The sequence below is a fragment of the Melopsittacus undulatus genome, chromosome 9, assembly GCF_012275295.1.
Source record: "Melopsittacus undulatus isolate bMelUnd1 chromosome 9, bMelUnd1.mat.Z, whole genome shotgun sequence".
NCBI lineage: Eukaryota > Metazoa > Chordata > Aves > Psittaciformes > Psittaculidae > Melopsittacus > Melopsittacus undulatus.
The window spans coordinates 43,221,776-43,249,050 of NC_047535.1; the positions used below are offsets into that span (position 1 = coordinate 43,221,776).

The 27,275-nt window shown below is 36.4% G+C and overlaps 1 protein-coding gene across 1 annotated transcript in view; it reads left to right on the forward strand.

Annotated features, from left to right (window-relative positions):
• CACNA2D3 (calcium voltage-gated channel auxiliary subunit alpha2delta 3) overlaps positions 1–27,275 on the forward strand; it is a 425,935-nt gene that overhangs the window by 145,613 nt on the left and 253,047 nt on the right. Inside the window, exon 5 of the mRNA XM_031046070.2 lies at positions 19,460–19,622. Within this exon, the coding sequence (XP_030901930.2) occupies positions 19,460–19,622 (163 nt within the window). The remainder of the gene's footprint in view (positions 1–19,459; positions 19,623–27,275) is intronic.

Sequence of the window (27,275 nt, forward strand, 5' to 3'; positions counted from 1 at the left end):
AATCCAAATGTGATCCTACAGCCTTCAACATAACAATTGTAATGTTTCATCTGCTCAAATATAATGCAGACCTGGGCTTCAATACAGTACATTTGAATTTCTTTAGTCTCATGAAACGAAGCACTGCACCCCAAAAGGACACACAATTAAAATATTAAGCTTTTTCTGCCAAGTTCATATACGTTTTCAAAAGGAAATATGGTGGATTTCTGAATATCTGTATGAGAATCACTGCTTTCTGCATCTTCCAACTATGTGGAATATGGTGGCCACATGTTTCCAGAGAAATATTTCCATATTCCGGAATTTCTTCTAAAATGTTCACACAAAATTTATAAGAAGATGTCTCACAAACTTGTCTGTCTCACAAGAAAAAGAAAACCAAAAGAAATACGTTATGATGTCAGTAACATTGGACACATAAACCCTCAGATGTTGAAAACATGAACAGTAGAGATAAATGTATCTTTTTATGTTGGTATGACTGAATCTGTTTTGTTTCATTTGTGTGAATTTGATATAGCCTTTAGTTTTTGAATACTTTTTCCCATATAGGATCAAATATTTTTATTGCAGCTTTAAATGTAGCTTGGAGAGAGCTTTCACGTACTATAAACTACTTGTGTACTAGCCAGAGTCAATGGAAGTCACCATTTGGTTGATACAAATACAAATACAGTCTATCTGTATTTTGTAAGTAACTTGCAACAGCCTGTGAGTAACAAGACTGAGTAACAATGAAAAACTACAGGCATATAAAGACATTCTGCACATTCTATTAAGTTAGATTTAGATTTATCTCAGTACTTTGTGGGATGCTCTGGATTGGTAGAAAAGTGCAGCAGGATGCATCCGTTGTGAAAACCCTTTTGTGCCCTTGTTAGATTCTGAGGGGAGAGGATTATTGGTGGGGCTCCATGGAGAGAAATGGGATTTTAACTTTGAAATGTGTAAAAACAGGAAAAAGAACTTTGTGCATAAAAATGTGCCAGTAAAGAGGAGACTGGGTTATTTGAATAAAAGTAGAGCTGTCTTTCTAGAGAGCTTATAGGCTGTATGCTGATAGTATTATCCTATTCTTTTTAGAGAAAAAAACCCAAACCACTCAAACCTCTTACTGGTTTATGGAATTAACAACCACCCTACATATAGACCAAAGTACAGAACTGAGGATGCATGTGGAACCTTAACTTTATTACTTCCATATCTTTGAATAATAACTGTGCAACTTGAAAGTTCCCTTTTTGTCATTTGCAATGGAATGATTTAATTTATTTAAGTTTCTGTGATGAACACTTAATGCCTTACACATGTAAGGAAAGGGTATAGTCCGTGACTCAAGTGCTCAAGTCTTGTAACTACAGTCTGTCTGCAATGCTACAGTGGGGAAGCTTTTTGTGCTCATCAGGGAATGCTGACCGCTCTGTTTGTATACATTGTCTTGACCATGCAGTTGCTGAAGTACAAGTTAAGGGGGGATGTGGTTAAATTAGTCTGCAATTTTATTAACTCACTTGAGACCATAACAGTTATTTATTAAAGGTCACTCTGTAGATCTCCCCTTCTATCAGAGCTTCTCTTTAGAGTATCTTCCCAATAGGCTTCCCATAACTTCCTTTTCTATGAATATTGAAGTGCAACTGAAGAAAATAGATGTTTTACGAAGCTATATTGTCTCCCACAGATGTGAGAAAACATTTAGTTTGCTTTTCCCCAAGGGGTAATGTAATGTTGGCAAGCCTGTGTGTCAAAAGAAATTCTGTGCCCTCAGTTGGAGACATGGATGTCAAGAGCTGCCATCTGCAGAAGCAGCAGCAGCAGCTCCTGGGCTGCACACACCTGCCCTTTCTTTTCCCATGCCAGGTTTGTCACCCCACATGCATCTCAAACCCATTCAGCTCTGGCGAGGTGCAGCTGAGTACACTGTCCCTGCTGTGTCTTTCCTCACTTCTCCCATTCACCACAGCACAGCTGCAGCACATGTCCATGTGGGATGGTGCTGCTCTGATGAGGAGGAGTAAAGTGGCTCTGGTTGTGCCTGCAGACAGTGTGGCAGTGGTGGCTGAAGCTTTGACTCCTCATTGAGGTAAGATGGGGTGCCACTGCTCTGCTTGCAGGAACTTCTTACTACTCCAAACCAGTTCTGTATTCTGGTGTGAAAACCTCTCATGTCTCGTGTTGTCACTAAAGGAAAAATAAGAAATCTGATTATCCAGTAGTTTTCCTTCCTGTGGAAGGAAGATGTTTTCTGAGTAATGTCTCCTCACCTCCATGGACAAGTTCCCCATGTCAGGAAACTTCTTATCTGGTAATGAACTACCTTGCTGATGCCACTTCTGTAGCAACCAAAAGGGAGAGGGGACAGACCTTGGTACAGGGTTTCTGATCCTATAGCTGCGTTCAAACCCCATTGTTGCACCTGGACCTGCAGAAGTGGTGGGACCAGGCCAGGTTGGAGTGCTGGAGTGCTCATGGGAAACCTCAGGCAGAACTTGTAGGGAAGCACTGGGGAGCAGGAAGACTGTGCTCTACAAGGATCAGAGTATGTCTGTTGTCAGAGTTGGAGGTGTGCTTGTATTTTTCCCCCTAATTAACTGGGGTTTTCGCCTTCTCAAAGTACTACGTCAGAATGTTGTCCTCAGATGTAAATGGGCAGGGATTTTGAAGGAAATTTAATAAAGTCTGCTCCAAGACTTAGAATACGCAGTAACCATAACCTTTGATAAATCAAGCTTAATACAGTACAATATACTGAATTTAAGAGAAGGGAGATTACATGACCAAATGTTGGTTTTGAGTAAATACTGGGACAAGGAAGTTAGCGCAGGTATGTAGCTGAGAGGCCAAGGGTTAAAAATAGAAATATGGGCTAAAAAAACAAACAAATATAATTGAGTAAGGTTTTGTACACTCTTTCACATGTTGAACCTGTTAAAAAATAGTTATTACAGAATGAAAGTAATATGAATAATTGATGAGCTTATGGATATAATCAATAGACTATATGCTTTTTAGCTGACACAAGCAGTAACATAGATAGTAAAGAATTAAGGATTATTTTATATCAAAATGAGTACAATTACACTTATCAGAATATGAAGTTGTGATCTGGATTAGGAAAGTGTTATAGAGTAACTCCTAGTGTTATGATGCACCATTTATAATTTGTTTATTTATATTTTTTGGTTCCAACATACAAAATACATACAAAATAATGAAACAACAATAGCAGAATATGGTAGCTCAGGACAATTTGAAGGTAGCCTTTATAACTGACTGTTGAGTAAAATGCTTAGAAACACCTGAGTCCAGTTTTTCTGCAACAGCCTTTGTGTTGCATGAGTGTAAGATGCTGGCCTGTCTGCATGGCCAAATGCAGTGCCGTGAGGACAGAGACCGTTATCTGTGGCCTTGAAAGCAGGTCTGTGTAGTGTGATGCTGCCTCTGATGTCGTGGGCTCTTCTCTTAATAATTCTAATTAACTGGGGCATAGTACTGTGTAGGCAAGGTAATACAGCCTTCAGCTAACATTTTTTATTCAGAATTAAGAGAGTTTCTGCTCTTGGCTGTGTTGTACAGAGTAGTTATCCTTAAACATAGCAGAGGTCACACCAAATTTAAAGCCAAATGCAAGATTTGAGAATGAAACTTCAATACTTAAGTCAGGTATTTCTTTTTTTCTGTTGCACTTTTCATCTATTCAGGACAGTGTCCACGTGCAATTTTGGGCAGAGTAGGACCAAAGTCATAATTTCTTTTCTCATGCCTTATTCCTTATATAGGTTTATTTTTATTCTGTTGCATCACTTTCACTTAATTTTAGTATGGTGAAATACACATTGAATTAAAAACTGGGTATACATATGAACGTATTACTCTTGCTTATTGCAGGAAAGAAAAACACTGGTGAAAGGCATGTGCTTTCTAAAGCTTTGTAAATCTTATGTTAAACCTTGTGGAACCATGCCAAGCATTGATGGACTTCAGCTATCATTAAGAGCTTAATTTCAATTAGATTTTTGCTAAGGTTCAAATAACTTCTCAAGATAATTTGAGCCCCATTGCAGTAACCTGAGGACTGGTTCACTATTCTGTATCAGTCTCTAAAAATCTGTGGGTTTCATGTTTTCAATGTTACAAGTAAATTTTGAAGACTTTTAGATCTGATCCTGACACACAGCTCCAAGCAAAATCCAGAACGAACCAGAGTAGAAATCAAACCTGATTCTTCTCAAACTGTGCTGATGAAACCTGCAGCTTTTTTCCCCAAGAGCTCTGTATACTATGCCTTTCAAAGGACTGATAACAGTTTGTTCTTATTTTACAAACATGGGCAAATAAGACTTGATAAACAGCCTTGTGGGAAAGAAATGAACAAGAGAATGAAGGAAAATAGGTACAAAGAAGCTGTGAGCCAACCAGCCCCAGAACCGTACTGTGAAATGATATGACTAAAATATGTGCATGGTAAATAGTGTGACATTGAAAAATGAAACATTCAGTATTACAGCCAAGAAGAATAAAGGCAGCTTCCAAAATTGAGTTCTGGCAGTATGTTCAGAGAGTTGAATAGGCGTATGCTCGACTGCAGTTAGGGTGAGGAGAAAGGAGATCCATAGAGCTGTATTTCAGTTCTTTATGTATTTTCCCACAGTATGAATTAATCAGTTCTAATACTAATTATATACTTGTAACATTCTAAATTTCTACATAAACTGTGGAAAAATGCAAAGACGTTTCCAAGCTTTAACAATGAATCCGTATATGTACTTCAGCAATTGTTTGCTGTGCGTCATATTCAAACCAGTTATGTTCTGCAGATTTACTCTTCTGTACTTTGATGATGATTTACACGCCTTGAGAAGAAGTTTGGTGAAACCACATCTCAGAAATGTGGAAGCTTAATATAAATAAATTAAACACAGGCGCTTGATTTAAGTGAATCACAGGCTTTTGACGTTTGTAATTTCAGCACATGATTGTCACCAGCTAGTCAACCTCTGTGACTCATGATGATGCTTAAGATATTGGCTTGGTAGAAAGCGTAAAAAGTAAGTTTGGAGTATTTTTAGCTATTCTAAGATGTCTTCCAGCCTGCATCCACAGAACTGAGACAGATTCATAGATACTAACAACATATGAGAAAGATGTCATTGTTACTTATCATTCCGAATTAATGATGCTCTGGTTAGCTTGCCTGTAAACATTAAGTCAAATGAAGAGTTCCTTCTAGGCTTTGAGATACAGATAGGTTGTTACTGGGGCTAAAAGTAGAAGCATCACCTGACTAGAGGGGTGAAATTATTTCAGCAGGTATATCTGAGAAAGAGCTAAACTCTGTTGCTAGTGTTGCTCTTGACTGGAAATAGATGTTGTTATGCAAACTGCCGTGTGAAGATCTCATCCAAAGGGCACCTGTTAGGAAGTTGAATTGATGTGATCATGAGAGGCAGGTACTGCATTCAGGAATGGCAAGTTTCAGCAGGTTTTTTCAGCATAGTGTGTTATGTGCTCAGGTAGGGAATCTGGCGTACTGCTCTGTAGTATTGTGGGTGGTTTATATTAGAGGATGTGTTGACACAGAAGTGCCAGTAATGCTTTGGAGGGCTCGTAATGCTGTGGAGCATTTTTCATCAGTCAATTTCAGTCCTGCAAGAATGACAGATGTGATAATTTCTGTTTTACAGCTGCGAAATCAAGACCAATCTTTTCCCTGAGAGATACAAATGCTGATATTTTTTGTTTGTTTGCTTTCTGCATTTGTAACAAAGTGGTTAAAGATCAGAATCTATTGAAAAATCAAGTAATTGAGTAAGTTTCAGCAAATTTCATTCTGGAAATAAAAGCTATCCTTGGCTTTTCTAATTTGAAGTAAAAGAAATTACAGTTATGAAATTACAGAAATTACAGTCTTGAAGCAAGAAGTAAAACTCAATTTCAGAAACAACTTGTAGAATTTCACAATTCTTGCTTGAACTTAATTAATGTACTGATTTGTGATTAATAGCAGAGCCTCATATAATAAGACTTTAGTTTCATCTGCATTTCATATAAATTAGATTTAGGAAGAAAAAAACTGAGTGGAATAAGAGAGAAACACAAGATGAAGCTCTTCACCTGTTACCATATGACAGTATTTTAGCAGGTATGTTGGGCAGCATTATGATGGAATGTACAAATACTGCCACTGGAAATACTCTGATGGTTTGAGAAACATAAATATTGGAGTTAACCAGGAAAAATGTTGGTGAGCTAATCTTGCTGCCTTCCATGGAGGACTATAGAGGCGTGAATGTATTTTGAGGGCTGCCTTCTCTTTTCCCATTTGTTAATATTTACCTGAAAAAAATCCTGGCTTTCAGTAATTACTATGAAGCTCAGCTAGGAGAAAATCCAACTTGAACTTTGCCTGGAAGATAATAGTGCTGTGCATTAATATACTGAACTGGAAGCACAGGACAATGTATTGAATGGGTAGATCTTGAAGAGTCAACACTGCTGATCTCTTTCTAAATGACCTTAGTGAAGATCAGGAATGCAGTTTGCTCTTTGGCCACTGCTGACTGTATGGGTAATTGGGAGCTGTTAAGAGCTACTGCTGCAGTGAAGCATGAAAAGTCAAAATTATTGTACCTCAAGCACACTCATACTGAGCATTTTGGGAGTGGGTATTTAAATGTGCAGTTGGAAACCCTCTTAATTCTTCTATATATGTTTTTTTCGTATCAGACTAACTCCTTAGTCATGTATACATTTCAAGATAAAGGGACAGCTATTTTTTTTCAGCTGTAGCAACTACCATTTGCATTAAGTCTCTGCATAGCTGTAACAGAGATGAGAACCTGTATGTGATTAAATATGTCTCATTTCCTGGAAGTATTTAGGACTTGTCACTGTCTAACTGAACCCAAGATGCTGACAAATATGCAAGTCATTTGTAAAGCAGGTAAAGGACAGGATAGATATAAATAGAGACATTCTTCTGATTAGAAAATAATCTTGTATTAATAATAACTCTTCCTGTTGTAAAACTCTTTCTAAATACAGTAATATTCATCATGGGAATTAGAGAGATTTCAGGGATGCCATTTCATTATTCCCAATCAGCTTTACTGTAAACAAACTCTGCACATTTTCAGCATCAGCATATATCTCAGGTAAACCTAAGCTCATATTTGTACTCTAAGTACCTGAATGTTTAATGAGGAATTATTCATGGTATATTTTTATTTCAAGATGACGTGTGTTGCATGAGGAATTTTGAATTATACCCATTAGGATAAGCCTTTCTGTCTTTGAAAATATTTTTTGGTCACTAAAGTTTATAAATCTGGTTTAGGTCTGGTTTAGGTCTCTATGTTTGTTTAAACTACAGATGAGTAAATGGCTGAGATGTGTATTACATTTCAGGTTTTATTCATGATATGTTGTATGTATCATTGTTCAGATCCCTGTGTGGTCTAGTCACTCTATATATTATTTCAATGAAATAGCTAATGACAAGCTGGTTGCGTAATGAAGTGTTTTCATGGCACCTTATTTAAGAGGGAGGATCTTTTTCTGGCAGTCGAAGGCAAGCGTAACAATATCTAGTGTAATTTTTTCCCCGGAATCTACATGTAGTAAGTCATCTGTGTAGTAAACTTACGTCCTGGAAGCCTGAATTTACAACCTATGGGTCAGCTTCACAAATATTTCATTATTTCAAATACTTTTTCCTGTTGGTTAAGCCTTTTGCTCAGGAAGACATTGAAATGCAGTGGTTCGATGGCTTATGACTCATATTTTTTGGGGAAGGTATTAGCACTAAGCATTACTATATTTTTATGAATATTGTTTTAGCTGTTGCAATAAGGTCAGAATTAAAGCATTCAAAACTGATAAATCTTTTCTATAAGGGAGCACATTGTATTTTCACTAATCTGTTTCTACAATGAATGGTTAAAGACAATGAAGGATTTTCCTCCAAATAATGATTAACAACTTATATAGAATCATAGAATAGTTAGGATTGGAGAGGACTTCAAGATCATCTAGTTCCAACCCCCCTGCCAAGGACAGGGAAACCTCACACTAAACCATATCACCCAAGGCTCTGTCCAGCCTGACCTTGAACACTGCCAGGGATGGAGCATTCACAGCTTCCCTGGGCAACCCATTCCAGTTCCTCACCAATATAATATTTCTACATTCAGATCTTCTTCCATGTAGATATGCACAGGGGATCTTATATATCCATATATCATGTTTTTCATTAAGAAGATAATAACAATTAAGAAAAAAAAACCTTATGTGTGTGCTCTTAAAAGTGTCATTCTTCATATGATGTTCTGGTAACAAAAGAAGCAGAACCATAGATAAACATCTGGTAGGAATGAAGGGTTCTTCATTTTTTTTCCTAGATGAGCATTTGTGACTGAACGATACTGTATTCCCTCTCATGTCTTGTTGTTTTCAATTTATTTTTTACCAGAGACAGGAAGGGAACAGTGAAATAGGAAATTAAGATGTTTAGAGAGAGTAACTAAAGAGAGCTGCAAAATTGTTTTTGTTTAGATGGCTGAGAGGCCTCTTCGTGTGTGATCTTTCCTGCTGAATTGAGGGAAAAGCATAAAGACGCTGTGTACCCAGTCTGGACTACCATTGTTTGCTGGTGACTCTCTCGGTTCTTAGCAGCTGCTTCACGCAAGGCCCTTCCTAGGAATGTTTCTCAGATTCTTCAGTCTTTGGAAGATGTTATCTGTTCCACCTCTTTAGCCTGCACTTCTAATGCTTGTAAACAAGACTGGGAAGTGAGATGGATTGTGGGGTAGAAGTCCAACTATCAGTTATCCCATCACCCAGATAGGTTTTTAACTAGAATTTTGTGTATTTGGTTGCTTTGATTTGCCTGATCATCTTTTCTAAAAGAGTTTATCTGTTTTCATTCAAAATAGACAAAAGTGCTACAGAAATTACAGCTGGAACATGGAAAATGGTAGTGTTTCTGAAAATGTAAATAGTTTCTTAAGTTGCTTTCAAAGAGCCTTACACTGTGTTGTGGTTTTCTCATAACTCTGAAGTTATGTGTAGGAGTACAATAGCAACACAGTCTCCAGCTCAGTAAGCATAGTAGTAAATTGTCCCATGAGCATCTGAGACTTCAATACAGTGAAGAAATAATCATACAGGGTCCAGATAGTTTCATAACGTTGTTCTGACAAGTTCAGTTTATATAATGTGTTCTTTTATTGCTGCTGTTACATTTATCATTGTTAGCCTGTCCTTGCTTGATGTGAAAAATGGTTAAAAGTTGAAAACATAGAGAGGCCATTTTTATATTTCATAATCTTGACTCTCAGACTGTACCACTCATTTATTCACACAAGAATAGGAAGTGCATAGTGTGTAGGTGTTCATTTTACCCATGTAGCTATTATGCAACAAGCAAGTTCTTAACATGCCTCTCTTTAGACCTTCTCCCTGCCCACCAAGCTAGCTCCCAGGCCAAATACAAACTAGTGTTTGAAGCAAATCTCCATCAGGTAGCTTATGCAGCTTCTGACTTCCTATATGTGGGGCTCATTCTTGTTGAATGAAGTCAAGAAAAGACTCAGAATATGATATGTGAAAGTATTTTCTTTGTCTATTTTTTTTTAACTTTATGCATTCAGTCAATGCAAAGCAGCACTGTAAGGGATCGGGGAAGTAATACTTGTGCTTCAGCAGTAATCCCGTCAGAAGGCATGCTGCTTTTAGCATGATCTACAGGTTTGAAGAGTTCTTTCATAGTGTAACTTGAAATTTAGAATAATATATTAGTATTTAACTACAATTTGTAAAATATCCTCTCAAGTTTAGGGCTTCCCTGTTCTTTTAGTATCCTCATTACTAATTTTATTTTTTTGTGAGATTTTTTTTATACATTTTAAATTCATTTTATGAACAAAATAGATGTTGTTGTGTTTAATTTGCTTTTTTTCTTCCCAGAACTGTGTGACTCTGGAGACATGTGTTTCCTTTATTAAATTAACTCATCATTGTGGTCTTGTTATTTCAACTGTGGGCTTAGCTGACCCAATTTCTATATTGCATGAGAGAGTCATTAATCATTTGAAGAGGATTTGTATACATTCAGTTGCTCAACATCTCATCTCTCACTTTACTCCTGAATAAACTCAATAATGTTGTATGTGTTCTTTTGCTTTCCTTTGGGTAGTCAATAATATTAATTCAACCTCCTGTGTGTATAGTGGGGGGGTGGGAGTAACCAAACAAACCTTGGATTGCAGTGAGCACCATGAAATGTAGTTCTGCTCTGGTTCTTCAATATTAAATTATTTTGATTACCCCCATTGGTATGAGAAAAATATCTAGTCAAGTGCATGTTTAATTCATCATCCAGAGCCACAGTTAGTGTTCAGATGTTGTCGACTGCTGGATATGAACTGCCTGTTACTTTCTGTTTTAGTAGGGATTGTTGTTAACCCCCAATCCAGCAAAACACTATATATAGGTTGTCTTCTGTCCCTGGGCATATCTTGTTGAGGAGACAGTGCAGGTCTTGCTGATTACAGAGCAGCATTATATGCATGCCTTAGACTATGAAGGGTCTGGGTTAAAGTTGCTTCTCATGGGAGATGGAGGAGATGTAGAGCTTTAGAAATGTTTTTTCTTTCTCCTTGGAAGTAGGAATGAGGTACTTAGGGCATATGATTGTAAAAAAGCACAAAGAAGTCAGATAATTAGAAGCAGCCTTGAGGTTGTTATCAACCTGAATGTGTCAGAGGAGCTGCACATGTATGGGAGTACACTGCTCTTACTTTAAAACTTCTCACCTTATCTGTTTGTGAACAGCTTGGTTTTCTATTTTTATAGCACATTTGAAACTATGTGGAGAGGTTTTTTTAGTGTTCTATATTGAACACCATTCATTGGTTACCTTGTGGTAAGAACTTTTGAAAACGGTACTGTATTGATTTTGAAACAAGTCTGTAATTTTGCTATATTCTTTTACAGCATTATTTTATATAAATTGTTGAACCTGCTTGTTCAATATCTGTGTCTTGATCTACAGGGGTTTAAAGAGAAATGAAGGAGTCCTGTTGTTCTAGCTAGTAATGAAAATGGTATTATAAGATCAAGTTTTTCAGCTTTTTTTTGTAATTTTAAAAGCACACAAATGATATCATTCGGTTAAAAATACCTTAACAATGCTGCTCGAGTTTAAAATATGCCTATCTTTATGCCTAGAACATGGCTAGTAGAAGTCATTAGTTAATCCATAAAAATCACACATACTTGACTTCTGCTTTTTTCCAAGTTGCTGAAAAAGAATGATCCTCCTCACTTTTTATGTGTTAATAAAAAGGCAGATATTTTGAAATCGAAGTGCTGTTATGTTATCTCTGTTATGTATCAAACTGCATTTCAATCTTTGGCTTTAGACTTCAACAGAGCAGAAACCTGCCTTCAGTGTGTCTGTGCATCTTACCTGCTCAACCAAGCTGCAGAGATTTTGTAGCCCCCCACCTAAAGCATCCTGATAACCTGTCAGCATGTGTTTTGAGCTAAGTATTTTGCATCTCTCTTTAGGTCCCACCCCATGTCAGTGGGATACTACTTCTAATCTAAAAATAAATTATGCATAGTGAGGTTTCTTAATGTTCTGAAAAGAATATTCTAGTCAAGCTGTTCTGTGTAATGTTGTATTTTGTATTCAGAAAAGGGAGGATCGCCACCACTGTAGTATAGAAGTAATGGCAAGCTTGACATAAGTGTGTCAGAAATGTCTTAACATCCACAAGTGTTTAGAAGTGCTTAGTAGTCTTCCCTTGTTTTCTTTGGTCTTGCATAGAGCAGGTCCTTTTGGAGTGAAAAGGTTTAGGCTACTTGCTGCTTCTTCCCAAATGTGGTTTAAGTAAAGCCCAGCAGAGCTCTCATGTTTCTTAGCAGGAGGAATTTGTCTGTGTCCATCAGGAGCAAGCTGAGAAGGTGTATCCTCAGCACAAGTACAGAGCCAAGGGAGCTCTGTCTGTGTTAAGGGCAGGATTAAGCATTTTGAATGCAGCACGAAGGGGTTGCCCAAGCCCCAGAATTATTCCTGTCATGCTCTCTCAGCAATGGATGCAGAGACAATAAGCATTACCAAGGGGCCACGCTACTGTACGGTAGATTTTTCAGGTTTGGGTCTTCAGCCTTTTTATTGCTCCACAGTATTAGCTTTATGGTATTTGTGGCAATTATGTGGTTTTGAAATGGACAATTTGCACATTATTTTATTCTGGTTATAAAATAGTTCACTTAAGTCATGAAATTCTTGATTAAAGTCGCTTTATAAATTTTCAGTAAGTTTTCTCCATGGTTTGCTTCAGCTCTGTATGAGCATAACTGGCTCTGAACTTATCTATGTAACTGGTATCTTTTTAACATAACAGGGATTTATGAGCAGGGATTTGTTTTGCTCATTAGCAGAAAGTATTCCTCAGGGACTTTTATGTGTACTGAAATAAACATGCTGATCTCTTGCATTTCTAGACCCAGCAAAAACATTAGCTCTCCAATAAGGCTTGTCATACAGGTATCCGAAATGTTGTACTGGAAGCCTTTCTCCTTTGTTGTGTTTGCTAAGCTTAAAAGTGACCAAAGAGTTTTTGTTCAGCCTTGTGACAAAGAATCTTGAGAGGTTTTGTATGTAGAAACAGGTATTTTAGATGTTATTTAAGGAAAAAGGAGGCTTCCTCTGAAAATTATAACCTGAAGTGAAGTGACTCTTTACTGGATGATTTGAAATAGCCATCATAATTACTACTTCCCACTCTTAGTGAACCAGTTAATCCTTACAAGACCTCTGAGACCTTGATGTGTTATCAATTTACATGCTGGTATAATTGTCTTTATACTTCAATGAAGTATTATTGATTTTATAGTTTAATGAAGTATTCTATTTATCCTGTTTAAGCTCATTTTAACAGGGTAATCGTATTGAGAGGGAATGGATAGCCCAGGGTAATGTCATCTTAATTTGACTGTGTCAAAACTAAATGAATTGTCTTTGCAAACTTATAAGCAAATTTTTATGCTGTTCCCATAAAGAGGGATTGATCACATTTCAAATGCCAGGTGTTTCCAAAACTTTACTGTTAAAGACATGAAAAGGGGAGGGGGGGGAGCAGAAGCATAGGAAATTCTTACAGAATAGCAAGTAAGAACTTTCATAGAATAATCAGGAATTGTAAAGATGGTATTTTACAAAAGATGCCAGTTTTCTGACAGCTAAAAGCTTCTTAAAATTCAAACCACTTTTTATTGAATGAGACAGTTAGCTTTTATGAACTTTTATACTGCTAAACAGCAGGCTAAGTTCTTGAAGACAAGAGCTTTAATCATGTGCTTCAAAATGTAAATCCTCCTCAGTGGACAACTGTGAGAAGAGGCTTTTTTTGAGCATTAGAAACTGATATGCATTCAGACATCTGCCTCTTCATTAACATGTGAATACTAGAGTGGAGACTTGTCAATATGGTTTGTAGTAAGCAACCCTTCCTCAGAATGGATAACTCTTCTCATTTTGTTTTGTACATATCATGAACATTTCTACCCTCTTAGAGATGTGTCCTTGTCAAAGTCTTGAGAACAGAAACTTGTCCTTTTTTTTAATCTCTGATGATAGCTAGTTTGCTGAAACTGCAGTAGATATTCAAGTTATTGTTCATTTCTAGTTGTGTGCTGTTTAATGCTAGGTTTTGCTTTAACCCTTAATATTCCATGCTATTTACTGCTTAATTTTCTCTCTGATGCTCTAGCATTTTGAGATGTAATACAAATTTGATAAAGTTTTCTTGGTTTAGTGTTTCCTAGAGACAACCAGCTTTGTCTTTAGATGAAACACTGTGAAAATGGTTCTTGCATTGGTAAAAATTATCAGTGTCACCCCAATACTGCTATAGTGCTGACCCATTAGTGCAAATCATTCCTGATTTTGTTGTTACACCTTCCTTGTCCTTATAGTTCTGCAAATAGGACTTTCTTTTTTTTTAATGCTTTGGTAACAATAATTTCTGTACTATAGGAAAAAAACCAAACTAAAATTGTGGCTTGCATTGTTTCATACCTGTAAAACAAACTACTTCATTTAAAAATACAATGAAACCAATTGATACATGTTGTCTTTTATGTACCAAGAACTAAGTTGCAAAGGCAATTTGCATTTGAATGTATATTTTAAAAGGTAAATATATTTAAACAAATAAGCTGTTTACAGTTGTAACAAATATTTGGTAAATAAGCATCATAAGATACCTGTTTACAATAAATATAAACATAAATAGAAATACAGAATATCACTCATCCACCACAGTTTGTACTATGTTGCAGTACTATATCTAAATTACTGATGTCTTGTTTCAGCAGTGTTCATTGTAATCAAGGTGCTTGTTTAGTTGAGACATTATGCCAATAAATAAGCATCTAAATTGGAACAGAGATCTTCAAGACTTGTTTCTTGCCTTGCAAATCAGTTCTCCCCTGCTAATTCTCCCTTGGTTCTCACTGGATGCCACAAACCTTGCACTTTCCCACATTTTCCTGTGATACCTTTGAATGAATTTTTTATCATCATTAAGATGTCTGTGGGAGCCACACAAAGAGATCATACCCTGCACACTTCTGTATTGTGGCTGAAGCTAACTTAGGGTGTTTTAAAACAAAGCTTGCCTTTGCTAGTCAGCATGAATGAACCTGTAAAACAATTTTGTGATTGATCTCCTAACAGCCCCATCTCTCTGTGCTATGATTATACCAGTACGTTGGAGCAGCCTAGGGTTCTGCAGACTATTCGCAGTGTGATTCTTTGGGATATCTCAAATATGATTAGCTCCTTGCTGAGGCAGGCTTGTCCAGTCCTTGTTCTATTGAGCACTACTGATGAGCTTATATTGGCTTGCATTGGGAAGGCTTTTTTCTTCATAATGATAAACTTTTATGAAAACTGAAACTCCTATTTGTCCCCAATTCTTATGGCTTTGCTCTAGGTTGTCTTCATTACAATACAGCGGAGGCTTTCAAAGTGCTTGATCAAACATTCAGAATGACTGGATGCTGCCGAGGAATGTACAGATAAGAAACATGAGTGTATTTACTTGAGAAAATTTAAAAGTGCAGAAGTGTAAGAGTCCCTATTTAGACCTTGAGGTGCATATGGTAGATTATGTGAATGAGATTTCCTTTGATGACTGATTGTCCAGTTCATTGCTCACTGTGCAAGTTTAAATGTAAGGTTGGTGTAAACTCACCCTTTGGTCAAGTCACGGTAGAGACTGGCTATGCTCCCAACCTTGATAATTATTTTGTTATTTGACTAATAACTTCTTGGCATGTTTTATTGTACACACACAGAACTCACCTACTTAAGGTTACATCAAAGATTGGCCTTCATTGACAAGATGAAATTGAAGTCATTTTCTCTTAGCGTTTAGCAGGTAGAGTATTTGTGTTGTCAGCAAACAGGACATTATCCTCTTTCCCTTGGGCATGCTCTCGAGTGCAGTGTCAGAACAGCAGATGGGATTACTTTCATATTTTCGTGTTTTTTCCACTTTTCAGCTGCCACGCTCATCATTTTCCTTGGTGGTAAAGTGACAACAGAAACTACTGTATAACAGCTCTGCTTAAACACTGATCTTTTTCAGTAGAGTTATTGAGCTGTATGTTTTACCTGATGTTTAATCAGGTTTAGAACTTGGGCTGTATTTAATATGTTATTGCTGTAGGCTTCTCACTTGCAAAAGTAAAACCAAAAAATGCCAACAAACCAAACCCCAACACACTTTAAATAAAACAGAAAAAAAACACCAACCCAGGAAAATACTAATTAGTGTAATACTGTAAGGACAATTTTATACTACAATTTGCTTTAATGTCCCGTCACTCTACCCAATCATATTATTGCGTATACACTTGTAGAACTGAAAAGGGAAAATACAGACTCCAACCAATAAATCAGTGAATACTAAATATACCAAAGGAACAATCGGTCCTAAATACCCTTAATTGTGAAACGAGTGGTTTCATTTTATTTAGAATATAGCAGATTTTAATACTTGGCTAGCCTTGCCACTTACAGAACATGTTGAAGAAGGATGGCTACTAATTAACTCCTTTGGAAAAGGAAATAACCCACTGAATGAAAGGAAATAATATTCTTTTAGAGGCAATTTCCATGTATAATCTGATATTTTCATTTGAAATTTGACCACTTTTCCTGCAATTTTTAAAGGATTATAAAACCCATTGGCAAGGTAAATATGCATCCTTGAAATCACTATGGCTGTGTGTGAATTACTGTAGAAATTATTTCTTGATACATAAATTCAGTTAAAGGAGAACAGTATATCTCTACATATTTTAGTACAAACATTTTTATCTTTAAATGTGTTCGCCTTCCACTTAAAGTGTGATGTTTAAATGCAAGAGTTGGAGTTAGGTGTTATGAATGCTTGTAGTGGTGGTCTTAATAAGAAAACCCCCTTTGATCTCTTTGTGACAGTCCTGATTAACAAAGCCAAGAAGTGTCATGAAAGCAATGCAATGGCTTATCTGTAGCTCCAGCAATTATGGAGGCAATGTCCTTTCCAACAGAGAAAAAGGAAAACAAACCCACATCTTAAAGGACAAGAAAACAAGTGGTTTGGAAACCAGATGAAACAGTCATCTATACCCTGCTGAAACTTTACTGTCCAAGGGTTGTGAAGAGGGAGGTGGTTAGCAAGAAAGAAGCATGTAGTATAGAATTTTACTTATACTGTACTCCCAGAGGATGGAATATAAGCCTTTTTGCAGACTTAGATATTATCTAATATATCATTGAAAAGCTGAACAACTTATTCTTCCATCCTTGGAATTGGAGTAGAATTGTGTTTTACAACTGTCATTACTGCATGGCTTAATGTTGGAAGGAATATTCTGTTTCTTACTAAAATGGGAAATACAGGTTGGGCTTTCAAGTCTTCTGCCAACTGTCTCTGGCTTTTGCAGAAAGGGTAAACTGAAAAAGCTGCTATCACATGTGTGCAGCAGGCATGCAGTGCAGTTAATGATCCATGATAAACCTGGATAATAAGCAGATAATAATGGTTTCTCCCAGATAAAATGAGAACTGGTGTTTCTTGGAAATGATTATGTTTCTTTATCCTTTTGGTTTTGGTATGAGTAAAATGTGTAACAGTGCCATGGTTTAAGCCCAGCAACGCAGCCTCTCTCTCACTCCGCTCCACCTTCCTCAACCCCGCTCCTGGAGGGATGGGAGGAGAATCAAATGAATGTAACTCCCATGGGTTGAGATAAGAACAGTCCAGTAACTAAGGTATAACACAAATGACTACTGCTACCACCAGTAATAATAATGATAAAGGAAATAACAAGGGGAGAGAATACAACCACTCACCACCCACCAACTGATCCCCAGCCTGATCTGAGTAGTGATCTCCACCTTCTGGGTAACTGCCCCCAGTTTATATAGTGGGCATGATGTGCTGTGGTATGAAATACCTCTTTGGCTTGTTTGGGTAAGGTGTCCTGTCTCTGCTTCCTCCTGGCTTCTCCTCCTCCCTGGCAGAGCATGGGGCTCAGAAAGTACTTGGTCAGAGTAAACATTACTGAGCAACAGCTAAAAACATCAGTGTTATCAGTGCTGTTTCCAGGCCGAAAGTCAAGAAACACAGCTCTGCATCAGCTACTAAGAAGGAGAATAATGACTGCTACTGCTGAACCCAGGACAAACAGTGGCAAACTCCAAATGATATAGAAAAGGGCAGCATCTGTGGGGGTGTTGGATAATTCTAGTAACTTTTGGAATTAATTAATGAAACTACACCTTTAGACAAATTATTCTTTTCCTTACCTGGGGCTCCAGGAGTTAAAAAGCTAAAAAAGGGCTACTGTGGGTTGTTTTTTTTCCTGAACTTGAGGATTCACTAGCTGTCTGTATATATTCAGGAGGTATATGCAGTAGATTTGGCTCATCTCAGTATAAACTGATAAAGTAAAATAACTTTTAAGATCAAATGTTTAATCATGTCAGATTAATTTCTCTTAGACTGATTTTCAGATACTGCTGTGTCTTAATCTTTGTTATATGTGATTAATGTTCTGTGGAATACTGAGTTTGTCTGAATATTTCTGTCATACACAGGAGGTCCTCAATATTTAGCTAATAGACAGTGACTTTATGTTCTACTTTCATCTAAAATCCAAACTATGGGTTTGCCATTTTGTAAACCTAAAACCTAAAAGAGCAGGATATGGAAAGCTGTTTTCCAAGTAACCTTCCATTTAAGATACCAGCATTACTGAGGTTTTTAACATAAGTGTAGAGATTGTAAGATTTAAAATAATTCTTATTTAGTAAAATAAGTTGCATATCACACTAAGAAAGAGTGCTTGTGAAAAGCCTTTTAAGTTTTTGTACTTGCTGATCTGTTTTAGCTTTGTAAATGGTATGTTTATCCTTATGCAGGTTGTGTAGATACATACAATTTATGAATGCATAGATTTATGTCTATTATATTGATTTACTCTCAAATGGATAGTTAGGACAGAGACTCATTTAAATGAATGAGATTCTTCAAAACTAAACTTAGGTCTCTTTCAGTTAAGAAACATCACAAACTTGCGAGGGTTAAGGTTATTTGAGAGGTTAGAAAGTTGTCTTCACTGTTTGTTGCTTCAAAGCTTGCTAGAATTTCTTATTAAACAATGTCATAAAGAAAGATATAATTTTGTCTAAATTGCTTTTGCTTATTTGGTTATAGTTATGTACAAAATAAGGCAAATACTCTTCAGGAGTCTGTAACAGGTAGACAATAATTTCTTGTTCAAAATAAGTCCCTGTGAAGTTTATATGTCTGTATTGAAGTATGCATAATTCGACAAAACTGGCTATGATGTACATCTGTAAAATTCAGGATAAAGCTAATATTTTTCTTTAGGAAGTGTCAGTCAGTACATGTTGGGTAAGCAACAACAGATGTAGTTAATATTCCCGTGAAGTAAAAATGTTTAGTTTCTCAAGGCATAAATTCAGCACTGATAGCAGTTCTTAAACTGGTGGAAATAATATAAATAGATCTATTGATATAAATAATTCTCCAGGGATTTGTTTAAATCTAGAGACCTTAGTATTAAAAATAGTGCATTTTGTTCAGGGTGTTGTTGGACTGCCCCTAACGTTTTCAGGGCAGCCAGAGATCTGAGGTAATATGGGGTTTTCTTGGGATGTATTGATAAATCTGGTTTCAGAAATGTACCTGTACTAGCAGTACAGAGGGAATCTGAGAGATGAAAAAAATATCTTGGTGTTCTATTCTAGATGGAGACATATGTAAATGCCAATCAATGAATGATAAATATGTTAAAATATTAAAATCTTGTGATTTTATGCTGAATATGACTTCTGAGTACTGAATGTGAGTTTCTTTTGCAGTATGAATACTTCAATGCTGTGCTCATAAATGAACGAGATGAAGAAGGAAACTATTTGGAGCTGGGGAAGGAGTTCATTCTAGTGCCAAATGACCACTTCAATAACTTGCCTGTGAATATCAGTCTGAGTGATGTGCAAGTACCAACCAATATGTACAATAAGGGTAAGAAAAGAGCTGATTTATTTCATCATTTTGTTGACTGAACTAGAAACTTCCTTGCTTTTAAAATGAAGCTGGTTTTAGTTTTCCAGTTTGCAATTAAACTGAAATTTCAGCAGTAGAATGCTCAAGTATGGCAGTTCTGTAATATCCTTTCGTTCTATGGCAATTTAGCAATCAGTGGTTTGCATATTGGACTTACATGAATTCTGTCATACAATGTGGTAGAATAGGTTTATTCTTATTAATTATTTTCCAAGATCTCCAAATCAGTTGAACAAGTGACTTTCTGTCTTTGCTGAGATCTAAAAGTGTTGTTTGAAGCTACAGCACAAATGGGAGGGGAATACTTTATTAGATTAATGCTCTTAAGCTTCTGGGAGTACATCTACCTGTATGACTATATATACAGCTGCTGTGAGCTTTTAGGTAATATTTAGGAGGAATAAATGACGTCAAAATTTCTACTCCCCTAACTATTTGTCTTAGGTGCTGGATAGTACATAGCAGTAACAAATAGCTACATGAGATATTAGGAGATACAGGCTTCGGTCTAACGGTTGGGAATGCAAACTGAACTCAGGTGCACACTTGCTCATTTTTCTTTTGCCACCTCTTGGATCAGACAGCAAACTATTCTAACTTTAGTGTGCTTATGCATCACCCATCTACTTATTGTTCCCAAGCTTGAAATACAAGAAAAATCAAGAAGGAAAGCACCAAAGTTTCTGAACAATGTCTACAGTATATGTGTATATACAATTGTCTATACAATGTCTACAGTATATGTGTCATTGGTCTGTAGAGAGCTGACTAATCTCATTATCTGGTTCCTCTTCTTTGTTTTAACTATGCTAAAAGATAGCTAAAAAGATATTAAATGCTTTCCTCATAATGCAGTCCAGGCTAGTGCTTGTGGTAATTCATGCAAGGATATTGTGTAATCACAAATAGGAGAATTAATTAGGATAGATTGGGCTGGTAAGAGAAGCAATTAGTATGACAGCCTGTCTTCAAAGTTATGATTCAGACTTGAAAAACCAGAAACCATACAGCAAACTTTAAAATTAGAGATTACAAAACAGTGAAGTTTCCTACAGATTATGTAAACACTAAAATTATTAATATATTTGAAAGATTTTGAAAATGCCTAAATATTCTAAAGCTGGCAAACCATTTTTTTTGTACGAGCACTAGTATTTATTTAACTGAGCCTGTCTATAAATGATTTCATTCCAGAACTGCTAAGGAGGAGGAAGAAGAAAAAAAGTATGGTTGCAAAGGGCTATAGAAGTCAGGCAATCACGTTTTTATGGAGAAGCAAAACCAGAGTAGGTAGTGAGAGCAGTAAAACCAAAGGATCTTCAGTTACATGATCTATAGAATTGCTACATATAGAATACATTTTATATGCTGATTAATTACAGCTAAAGGTCAAAGTCCAAAGGGTGTGCTGCATCTTGGTTTGTCCTCTAACACAGGGGACTGCCTATAGAGATGGGAAGATAGAGCTCTGTGCTGATCCCTGTTTCTACTTTGACTAATTCAAACCAGCCAAAATCATCACTTTATGTGGCTGCAGAAAAACATTATTTTTGAATTTTATTTTTTAAATCATATTAATGTATTCCAGCTGCTGAAATCTGGTTTGGTGCTGGCATTTTCCTTACTCATGGACATGATAGTCTCAGCTTAGAGACTGACAGTGTCTGGAAATATTAATTCTACCAAGAAGAGGCCTGTATACTTGTATTTTTTGTTGTCCATTTCTTCAGTTCTGTAATGCAGAGGGGTGATAACAAGTTAATTAAATCCTAGCCTGAGGGTACAGGCAGCAGATACTGATAGATTTACAGCCAAGTGTCTGCAGAGCACCATTTCTCTAGAAAATGCCTGTTGTTTGTTCCAGGTTATGTTTTATTTTATTGAATTACTAGGCAAAACCACAGCTCAATCTCACAGTTGAATAAAGACAAGTGTGACATTGAATATTTAAACACAGGACTCTCAAGTTAGAGTAGAAAAAAATGAACTCCTTGTTTGTAAGTGAATTCTAAATGTTTTCCTTTATTTTGGGGTTTTTTAGTTGTAGAGGTATTGATAATTTGTAGTGGGTTCAGAAGAGAGTCACAGGATGCAAAGGACTGAAAAATGTGCCTTAGACTGAAGGACTTCAGGAGCTCTGTCCATTTAACTTATTCAAGAGATGTTTAATGGATTAATTTGCTGCTCTCTAGTTAATTACTAATACAAAGCTCTATAATCTTGTTGCAAACAGTTTAAAATAGATCTGAAGGCCAAAATTGGGTTCCATTATTTTTCCAATTGTACAGTTGTGGGTTCAGTTAAAGTATGGGGGTTAGTGGTATGTTTTTGTTAGTTTTATTTTGATATGAAGATAGTGGTTTATTGCAAGGGTGTTATCCTACGTCCATTCCCTCAAGTCTTTAATCAAGATTAAATTGATTGGATTAGATTTTGAAGAAGATTAGATTTTGGTTGTTTTTGAAATGGTCTAGAATTAGTTTGTGGAAAAACATTTGTCTGGTCAGCTTATATAATCATAGTGATCCCTCCCACCTGTTGGATAGCTAAAGTGAATGTTCACAGTCCCTAACTAGGTTCTAAAGGAGACTGGGTTAAAAATCATGGGGCATAAATACATTGATATTCTTTATATATCTTCTGGCTTTTTTATCCTCTGCATAGAACAGTGTATAATTATTGATGGTAACAAGAGAACTGAATTTCCATTCTAAAGAAGCTATGAAGTTTATAATGTGAAAATAAAAAGCAAAAACAAGTATCTTGACATTCATGATGAAATCAAGAAAGCTGAAATACCACAAATATCAAAACTTTGATATTAAAGTTTTACATAGAACATTTTGAAAAGAAAAATGAGAGCAAATGAAAAGCCTGCCAACTTAATTTGTAAGCATACATGTAACTCTAGTGCCATCTTACAGGACAGATTACATCTACTATAAATGTAGAAGAAACATTAAATTAGTGAATTTACTAAATAATCAGTTTTACATTTAGTGTACTTTTGATCACCATTGTAGAATATAAAGGGTTATTGATGGGCTTTTGTAATTTCTGTTCCCCTCTTCGGCACACTCTTGTTCCCCAGTTTCTCCATGTTTTACAGTGCACATCAATTAATGTTAAAAAATAGAAAAAATTACTGATCTTTGGAATATGAAGCCTAAAGGGCTCAGAAAATGCTAGTTCTCATTCCTATAATGTTCATATACTCAAGGAATTGAGGAAAAAAGTGGGATGATTGTGCTTTATGGATAAGTGTACTTACCTGTCTGTCACTACAGAGAGACCTCTCCACTCTAGGCTGTTTCACAGCAAGGCTGGCAGCCCATTAATACTGCAGAACATTCTAATGGAGCTGGCTTACTTTTTATTTCCCTGAAAATGCTGCTTATGATAATGTTTTGCTTTTGAAATGTTTAAACACACATCAGGATTCTAAATCTGTCAGTGCATTCTGTTTCTTCTCTGTAAGTACAGTGTGTATTCACTGCCTTGAGCCACAGGATTTGCAAGCCAGTATCCTTTTAACTGATGAATAAATAATTAAGATTAATTAAGACGTTCTGTGATAATTGTCTTAGCAAGTGGTAGCTCTTTCTTCAAAGCTGGTAACTGGCAGTTATCAACTGTGTACAGATTTCTGACAGGGAATAGGGAAAAGTGTTCTTGGGTGAATTAAATCAGTCTGAATCTAATCTGGACAACACAGTGCCAATGCTGAAATCCACGTATCAGAACCAGTGGGTATAAGGCACTAATTCAGCTTCTGCTGTTTTGTGTTATGTATCAGCACCAATGTGAGTTTTCATATCTCCTATTATTTTAGAATCCCTCAAATTCTAAAGTAATAGGAGACACTACTGTCTCAGACATTATCTTGTGTATCTACTTCCATAGGTATACCTTCCAAAGATGCTCATATATACCTTTGTACATAGTGATATATTTTAAACAGCTGTTGTGGGACAGATTAATAATAATGAAAAATGATGAATGGTTTGAAGTTTAGCTAGCTTCAACATTAATTTTATTACTTTCTGAAATGCTAGTAGTCTACTTAAAGGAAGCTAGGAATGTGAAATATAATTAAAAAGTAGGCAGCTGGAATGTGGGCTAGGCTTTCTGGCAACCATCCATGGAGAACATGCTTTCTGGCAGTAGAATTGCCACTGGGAAAAAGTAGGATTCTATAATGAATTTATGTACATGAGGAGATGATAAAAGAAGGCTTCAGAACATTCAAATCTGATTCTGCAGATGTTGACAGCATATAGAAGAGTAGTAGTTTACCTTCTGTTAGTATGGGTACATAGGTAGTCTTAACTTCTTAGAATCCTACATTCCTTGTCCAAAGTACATGCTGTGTCTGAGCTGAGGAACATATTTCAGTTTTATCTTCCTAAGTCTATGTCAACTCATATTTACCTACAGTAGAGACATGGTTTCTGCTATGTGTTTCTACTCCACATTTTTTCAAGTCCTTGGAAGAAGCTATTGAAATACTTGGCTAAATGTGGAATTCAGAGGAATGTAGATGAAAACCAAAGCCAGGGTGAATGTGTCTTGGTGACATACACTCAGACAATTCTAAAAGATGACACCTGTTGAAAAGTGATATATAGCATAGTACAGTACCATAAGAGACATGCAGCAGGATCTGAACTGCTTATGTTAGCATTGCACAAAACTTAGGAAATTCAAGAGGATGTTGCTAAATACGTTATCTCAATATCAGCTGGAAGCAACTCTTGTTTTTGAGCCTTTGCAGTCAGTCTTTGTTTATATGTTAAGGTAAACCTTAAATGTGTAGTTTGTAGAAAGAGAGAAACCCAAATTCTCTTCAATACTTCTGGAATTTCGAGGTGCAAGCACTACTCCTTGCCTTTTAAACTATCTATTGTACCCTTCTGGTTTTCCCTTAGGTCCATAGAATTGTGAGCTTTTGTATTTTGCTATTTTTACTCTCTCGTTCTAGTGTTCTTGGTAGTTAGGGTATTTTACTGACTAACAGAATTGAATAACTATTAAACTGGCACTGAATTCTTCTTTATCAAGTATTGGTGCAAACTAGAAGGTTGGACTCCTTGAAGTCAGTGGCATTGTTTTGCAAAATTAGTGTTAGACTGCAGTTGCTTCCTCCATCCCTAGGTATGCGAACAGGCTGCCACTTAGATATATTAAAGCAAGCATCTGCCTATCTAGAAGACTCTGATGTTTTTAATATCTTGGGAACTAATCCAGGGTTTCTCGGAATATTTCAGGGACTTGAACTTGTGGAATATTCCCAGATCCACTACGGAGGATAGGAATTCATAGTGATTTATGAGGACAGATGATACTGTATACGTTTTCTCCAGAAGTGTCAAGTCTTCTGTTTAACTGTCTTTTGTTGTTACCAAAAGCTAAGCAGATAGAATTTTGGATTTTAGGAAGTTCAGTGTCTACAGCCTCTGGTTAGGAATCAAAGGTAAATTCTTAGGAATATTCCTCTATAATTTGATTGCCTTGTATAATTTTGTTTTTAACTTGGGTAAACAATATCTTACTCAGATCTCAAGATACAATGAATACAATGAAAAGGAATGAAGGCTTTTACAGTAGAAACAGAATAACAGAGCTAAATTGGTTCTAATCACAGCTGGATAAATAAAAAGCAACACTGTCTTCACTGGATCTCTGTTTAGAGTAAATGTGCTCAGTGTAATAATTTCTTTACTGTAAGAAATTCAGACACTTCTGTGCCTGAAAACTTTTTTAAGTATAAAAATATTATTTCTTTCTAAAATCCTTATGTCTCGTAAAATCTTCACTGTAGCTCTGCCTCCAGATTTGGTCTGGATTAAAATATTACATGCACAAAGTAGACCTCTCTCAGTGTTCTTAACAAGAAAAACTCCTCTTTGAATGAGGTCAGTTTTACTTTCCTGGTGGGTATCTGCTACCTCAATTTTTCTGTCTTTGACACAAAGAATGAGTGTGGTTATTCAGTCCTAGTTTCTCACTAACTCTTAGGTGAACGTGCGCTTTTATCCTGATGCTATTTCCTTTGTTCCAGTTTAGACGTGTACCAACACTAACAGCTGCACAGTGTGTTCCTTTTCCTGTTTACTGAAGGAAGCACTTTCTTCTATTTGAAATCCTGAACTTGTATCTCCATTTTCTGTGTAAGCTAGTTCTTGCTCGATCTCTGTTTGTGCTTATAATTACAAGGCTCTCTGTACTTATAAAGAAGTTGTCAAATGTCTCCAGGCACAATTGGATGCATGCTGTTAGCTACAGGTTATTGGGTGATATAAAATTACTGCTCTCTGCCACTTGTGCTTGCTGGGTATTACTGTCCCATTCAAACCCGCTGTCATAAGATGTTCTGTAAGCTCTTTCAAAACTGGTGCAGTAAAAGGAATCAGATAAGAAAAATTGTTTCTAACAGTGTGTTTGGAAGTAGAATCATTGTGATAGAACTAGGATGTGGTGACTGGGTGTGAATCTGTTTACCAGCTCTGGACAGTAGTCTCTGATAGATGGTGGAGAAGGCAGGCATGTGCCAGTAGATGTAGATTGGGTAAAGAGAATGATCTCTTTACTGGGATCAGATCAGGTGTAGCTTGAGCACCATGTCTGTTTCTGTCTAAAACAAAAAATAAAAGAATTTGGCAGTAGAAAGGAAGTAGGTTTATGTAAGTTGATTTAAACTAATGGGAGTGTTTTAGTTTTTTCCTTTTTCATCCTTTTTAGTTTACTATATGTATAATCTTGGTTTAATTGTTGTGTTTTATAATGGAAGGATATTTCCTATAAGATATTGACACAGCTGACTGGAATTAAATGCATTCTACAGCTTTGTGAGACTTAGTTATCCTTTGAGTTTTTTGTTTATTAAGGCATTGAGCAGAGAATCCAAACTTACTACCAGGTAAACAACAGATTTTCAAATTCTAAACACTCTCAGTTATTTTAAATGTAATTTTGATTTCATCACTAGTGAATGTCAGAGGAAAAGACATACAGGCACATCTGTGCTACATGGGGGAGAGCTGTGCAGCCTGTTCTTACCCCAAAGGATGCTGACACATATGCATGGTTCACTGGAGTATTGCATGGATGCAAGACAGTTCTGTGACTGTGGCTCTACAACTAAGTTGTCAGGTGCTGGATCAGAGGAATTTTAATTTATTAGGGTGCAGCACAAGCTTAAAGTCTCTATTTTGCTTCCTGTCCAGAGATAGCTAGATTGCAGCTCTGCACTGTCTTCCATTTGTACACTGTATGACATGCAGCTTTTGAGAGACATTGTAGTTCTATATGGAGTACTGTAGTGCTTGCTTGTTTTTCCATAGATTGATTTCAATGGGATTCCATTGTATAGCCTGATTGCACAGTTTTTCACTTTAAACTGTGACTATTGAAGAGTTCTAGATCTGGCTCAGCAATCTGGTGCTCTTCAGCACAGCATCAAGTGTGTGCCACCTCCCCACATACTGTTATGTTCTATAGATTTTTATGGTCTTATAATGTAGTATTTGCTGAAATACTGTGGTCTGTAGGGAGATTAAAGCCTGTGCTTCAAAGTCCTATGGGACTGATATCTACATCTTTTAATTTGGG